This window comes from Atta colombica, unplaced genomic scaffold (genome assembly GCF_001594045.1).
Source record: "Atta colombica isolate Treedump-2 unplaced genomic scaffold, Acol1.0 scaffold383, whole genome shotgun sequence".
Taxonomy (NCBI): Eukaryota; Metazoa; Arthropoda; class Insecta; order Hymenoptera; family Formicidae; genus Atta; species Atta colombica.
Window position 1 is genome coordinate 9,834 of NW_017259493.1, and position 6,096 is coordinate 15,929.

The window sequence follows — 6,096 nt, forward strand, 5'->3', positions numbered from 1 at the left end:
TGTAATAGAATATTTCTGAAAACTTAAGAACTTTATTCTGTAACCAAGCGTATTATCATTAAAAAATTTTTGTTACATGTACAGTAGGTGCATTCCGTTCTACGCATGATGTGAATAATGCATCATTTATCAATAATAAGATTTTATTAAGACTGAAATGAAATTAAAACTAAGTATAAGCATATTCAAGCCTCTAAATTTTCTCAATGCCTAAATAATTCACAGTGAATAGAAGATGCATCATTTATTTTGTTTAATATTTGATGAACAATAAGGATAAGGACCGGTTGTTCCACCTTTTGATAAATTTTACCTATTGGGTAAGTAGCAACAAGATTACTCAATCACGTGCGCGGATTATCAGATTTATTTCACAGATAAAATTTATCAAAAAATGGAACAATCGGTCCTAAATAATACATCATGCGTATCATGCGTGAAACGAAATGCATCCAGTATGATAAATGAAATCGTAACAAATTATCGCAAGCAATGTGAATCTTCGTTGGTAATTGGAAAAAACGGATAGGCATGCTTATCGAACGATTGTACATGATTGGTTGGATCTGTAAGTAATAACCAATTATGTTCATTTGCTCGACGAGCGGAGCTAGCCAATTGGATGAGTTCAAAACATCAAAGTAGCTAAGCATACCGAGCTAGCTTATCGAGCGATTGAATATGATTAGTATTATATATGAAAAATTTTTAAATAATAACCAATTATGCTGCGTTCCGTTTCACGCATGATGCGCATGCTGCATTATTTATTCTTTTTATTCACCGAAACAAGGATAAATGATGCATCATGCGTGAAACGGAATGCAGTCTGTTTATTTACTTAGTGAGCAAGCTAGTCTAAATTGTTTCCCATCTTGATATCTGTATTTCTTGCCATATTGCGGCGCATGCGCGCAATAATCAAGAACAAATAATGGAGAGCAAATTATTGGAGGCTGATCGACTTTTTGTTTGGTTAAATTCGTCACTTGCGATTGTTTGCGACTTGTGAGATTCAATTCATTCAGTCCAACTTAAATAGAGCTAGTCAGCTGGAGCAAGTTAGAGCGTTCACTCCATATTTCCAGCCTCTTTCATTCGAATTATTCAGATTGGATTCTTTCCGAGCGTGGACGATGTAGAGGGTCCGTTCTTACCTGCGTGACGTAAACAAGAAGTAAATAATCGCATACATTTTGCATGAGATGATTTCCAACGATTCGCGTGGAATTAATCTATCGTCACTGATATTTTTTTAATAGAAATCGTGAAATTCGCGAGCACTTCGAGAGACAAGTGGGATTTAACCAAGGAAGAATGTTCAATCAAAGCAACTCGTTGAGGACAGGAACATCGAATACATCGAATCCGATGCAAGACTTCGAAGTTGTCTCACCGCCGGACGACTCGGTCTCGAGCTTGGCATTTAGTCCGGCATCCATACAACAAAACTTTCTAGTGGCCGGCTCCTGGGACTGTAATGTTCGTTGCTGGGAAGTAGAACAATCGGGCAAGACTGTACCAAAATCCATGCAGAGTATGGCAGCGCCAGTCTTGGCTGTGTGCTGGAGTGATGTAAGTCTTTCGACAATTAGGTTGATTGAATGTGTTGTTTGAGGTAGATAGAATATTTTCAACATTACCTGTAATTATAGATCAGGGATCGTATTCTCAAAAAATGTCATGTATAAAATATGAAATGTATAAAATACTATAGTATATAATATGTTATTGATTGCTTTCTATTTTCATCAAAACTTAAGTCATTTACATTTGTGACTCAATTGAATATATGTTCCTTTTCATTTTGGTGAGATTCAACTGTTTAAGGTCATGTTAAGGTCATTTTATTAAGTCTTATTAATTTATATTAAAAAAACGGAGATTACAAACCTGTTATTATAATTTTGTCATCAAAATAAGTTTTAATGTCTAAGTGTAAAATACTCACATAACTTTAGACACTTTTGAAAAGGAAACAGCAACTATTATAAATTTTTTTATTATATTTACATATATAAATGTTTTATCTCTCCTCTTTTTATCTCCTCTCCAATATGAAATGAAAATAAAGAAAAATGATTTATGTAAGAAATTTAGCTGAAGAAATAGATCTTATATATGGTGAACATGACTATCCAGATAGCATGAACATTCTCACAATATATACTATGTTGAAAGGTACAATATTGCTGAAATGTTCCATACTACCTGGATGACTAAATGACCGTTAAATATTATATACTTATAATAATAAGCTATCTTATAATATATAATAAGTTATCTAATAATTGTTAGGATGGAACCAAAGTATTTATGGCAGGCTGTGACAAGACAGCAAAGTGCTGGGATTTGGCTACAAATCAGAGCGTACAAGTGGCAGCTCATGATGCACCTATTAGAACATGTCACTGGATAAAGGCATCTTCATATTCCTGTCTAATGACTGGTTCCTGGGATAAGACACTAAAGGTAATATTCAATTTTCATTTTTATTTTTGTTATATTTTATCAATTTTTTTTTTGTTTATTAGTTGGTCAATTTTCTTATTCGATCATTTGTCTTAATTGCATTATACTAGATTGGTACATATTAAAAGCTGTTATACATGAAATTAACAAAATGTATTGATTATAAAAATAAAGCAACCTAAAGCTGCCTTTAATATGCACTTAATTTAGTATAGTGTGAGTGATGGAATTCATAATTAAATATTACTCACTATTATTAAAATATTTTTTTATATTGTATTACTTAACTCTTCTATCACAATGTAAAATTTCTAGTTTTGGGATCTACGCAGTCCTAAACCTGGATTGATCATTAATCTGCCTGAAAGATGCTATTGTTCGGATGTTGTAAGTACACACAAACTATAATAAACATTACGCAGCATTATTGATATTAATAATATCACAGGACTATCCTATGGCGGTTGTGGGAACAGCTGGACGTGGTTTAATAGTTTATCATCTGGAGACTACTCCACGTGAATTTAAACCCGTCGAGTTGAGCCTAAAATATCAGTACCGTTGTGTGGCGATCTTTAGGGACAAGAAAAAAGTACCGACCGGTTTTGCAATAGGAAGCACAGAAGGACGCGTTGCGATTCATCATCTTAATCTCAGTACAAAGGAGAACTTTACGTTTAAGTGTCATAGGACCAATGGCACACCTAATGGATATCAAGATATCTACGCGGTTTGTTTAGTTTTAGAATTTTGATGATTTTATTTAGACTTTTCATTAAAATGAAATTAAATTAAGATCATGTTAAGCCTGTCAGATTAAGCTTGAAATTTAATCAATTAGAACAAAGAAAATATATAGATCTACTGTTTTTAGCTGAACTTATTGTGCAGTTTATCTCTTCTTTTTTTCTCTATGTTTTTTGAAAAAAAAAAAAAGAAAAGATGAGTGTACAAGAAAGTTAAAAAGAACAAGTCTAATATCAAGTTAATGAACTCTGCTTTCTTTCATCAAATTTCAATCTATTCTTAATTCTAATTTGTAGTCTGATACAAACTTCACGTTTTTTATCTCTTTATTGTTAGACAAATGCATAATAATATCGATTCGTGGACAGGTAAACGATATAGCATTCCACCCGGTACATGGCACCGTAGCGACTGTAGGCGGCGATGGTACTTTTGGATTTTGGGACAAAGATGCACGTACTAAGTTGAAATCCTCCGAAACGATGGAGCAACCCATCACACGTTGCTGTTTCAATCACAATGGACAGATATTCGCCTACGCTGTTTCTTACGATTGGTCAAAGGTATCGCTGTCGTTTGACGACGATAATCGTTGAAAGGTCTGTGTGCAACATTAATTTACAAATGTTTCAGGGCCATGAGTACTATAATCCAGCGAAGAAAAATCAGATCTTCCTGAGACCGTGTTACGATGAACTGAAACCGAAGGCTACGCCTTAAGCTGATGACATTCGAACGAATGTGTGTGAATTTAGATATAATTACAAGAGTTCATGTATTTTCATTCAAAAACTATACTATTGATACTTTCTTTTTACAACTGTTAATATACATGTAATATAAAATACAGTTAAAATAGTAGTTATTGGCTTTTTTTGTATATTATGACATAAAGAATTGGTACTGCGAAGCATGTTTTGACATAATATCATAATATTATTTGTTTCTATTTATCTTTGCATAAGAACGCGACGATGAATTCTAAGATATTGGACTACGGTAAATTGATGCCATAACTCGCAAAGTGAGCTAATATTTAAATAATTCTTCCAATAAAATACATTTTTTTAACAAAATTGCATGTGCACGCTTTTTTTACAATATAATTTCCTTTCTCTAGTTGAATAACGCATATATTTGAATAATAATAACTATGATAATTTTAACAATTCCGAATATTGTTGAAGAAATATAAGAAGCTGATATAATTATATCAATTAATTAGGTGATGTAATTATATTATTATTATTTAGTTAACATTTCTATTTAGCTATAATATGATCTATTCCTAACAAAGTCAAATTTAAATTACTTATTAAAAAAAATCAGAACTTTCGTGCATTTTCACACACATATGCATTAAATTTCTACAACAAATAAACCTGTATTAAATGATACATGAATTAAGCATTTATACACATTTTTTGATCATAAATAAATTAATTACAATAAAAAAACATTTATTTACGTACTTAACAGATTTATTTTCTAAAATAAAGTACATATGTACAAATGCATAAATTCGAAATGGCCGCATTTCGCGTCAAAATGGATACGAATTTGCGGTACCAGAGTTAGAAATCTAATAATTTTAACACAAATCGATCAAAAGCTATACAGAGAATCGATATCTTGAGATGAAAATTACAAAAATGAATTTACTAGAATACTGATAATTTAATTGGCCAATATCTAGTAAATTTGTTCACTTTTGAAATTTTCACCTTGATTGAAGATAAGAATCGATCCTCAGACACAATTGCATAGAAATATAAACAATATGGCCGACGTATGAGATATATCGGCACGCGAAAGCGACAGTTTAATAAATCAATATTTAAGCTATGCATATTCTAATGCCGTATAGACCTATCATTTAAATGCGCCGATCGACTAATTTCTCCGTGAGAGATATATTCTCCGCGTTATGATGTCGTCGGAGAAGGTAGGTTATGTAGCATTGACAGCTACTTTATGAAATTATTTAATAAAAATGTTAATAATACAAAAAAATTAACGATATAAAAAAAGAAAAATATATTCTATTTTGACCATCAAATTTATATCCCTGTTAGTTAGTCTCATTTGATCTGCTACACAAATTTTATGCTGATTTTCTACTATTTATATTATGGGATTTATTTTTTATTTCTGCAAATTTTTTTTTCATTTTAACCAAGTATCAAGCACATACTCTTATTTCGATTTAAATTTCAAAAGTTCAACTAATTCAACTATAAAAAAACAAATCTATAGAGAAATGTTTATTTATTGTGTACCTTTAATAAAACAGGTCCTTTATCGACTAGACCAACCCCATGGCAGTGGTAATGTTTATATTTCTTGGCGCCCTGGTAATAGCACACATTTGGCCACAACAGGTTGCGATTCCACCGTTGCTGTTTTTGATAGACAAGGAGATATTCAGGAACGAATACAAATTTCCGGATTATGCACTGGCTTTGGCTGGGACTCAGATGGAGATTTACTAGCAATAATATCACAGAATTCATCAACTATAATTCTATGGGACGCCACTACTGGAAAAAAGGCCCAGATAGACGCGGGTGTGAGAGACGGGCTTACTTGTATGATGTGGGCAAAGAAGAGTTGTCTACTGGCTATAGGGACACAGAAAGGAAATCTAGTGCTTTACGATCACATAAATGCCAAGTATGATATCAATCATAAGACAAGCAAATTACAAATAATGTTTCCTAGCAAGAGATATTGTAATATCAGTGATCATTTCGTCTTTACTTAACTACTTAATTAGCAACAAGAATGTAATGATTCATTATAAACAGTATATAATAGAATCTGAAGTTGATATCATTGTGTTTAGATATTATATATATATATACATATATATATATA

General features: G+C 31.9%; 2 protein-coding genes across 4 annotated transcripts in view; both read left to right on the forward strand.

The window, feature by feature from the left end:
* The first annotated feature begins 949 nt into the window (after positions 1-949).
* On the forward strand, positions 950-4,290 carry LOC108691072 (mRNA export factor). Of its 3 annotated transcripts, none has more exons than XM_018198705.1 (7): positions 950-1,177; positions 1,263-1,575; positions 2,299-2,472; positions 2,788-2,859; positions 2,921-3,202; positions 3,588-3,782; positions 3,853-3,939. In XM_018198705.1, the coding sequence occupies exons 2-7, from the start codon at positions 1,318-1,320 to the stop codon at positions 3,937-3,939; spliced, it is 1,068 nt and encodes a 355-aa protein (XP_018054194.1). In that variant the 5' UTR covers positions 950-1,177; positions 1,263-1,317. The 3 variants fall into 3 exon arrangements, with proteins under 3 accessions (XP_018054194.1, XP_018054195.1, XP_018054196.1); XM_018198706.1 differs by having other exon boundaries at positions 950-1,174; XM_018198707.1 differs by lacking the exon at positions 950-1,177 and having other exon boundaries at positions 1,318-1,575; positions 3,853-4,290.
* Positions 4,291-5,017: 727 nt separating this feature from the next.
* Positions 5,018-6,096, forward strand: part of LOC108691071 (WD repeat-containing protein 19) — an 8,059-nt gene continuing 6,980 nt past the window's right edge. Inside the window, exons 1-2 of the mRNA XM_018198704.1 lie at positions 5,018-5,164; positions 5,513-5,892. Of these exons, the coding sequence (XP_018054193.1) occupies positions 5,147-5,164; positions 5,513-5,892 (398 nt within the window). The 5' untranslated portion in view covers positions 5,018-5,146. The remainder of the gene's footprint in view (positions 5,165-5,512; positions 5,893-6,096) is intronic.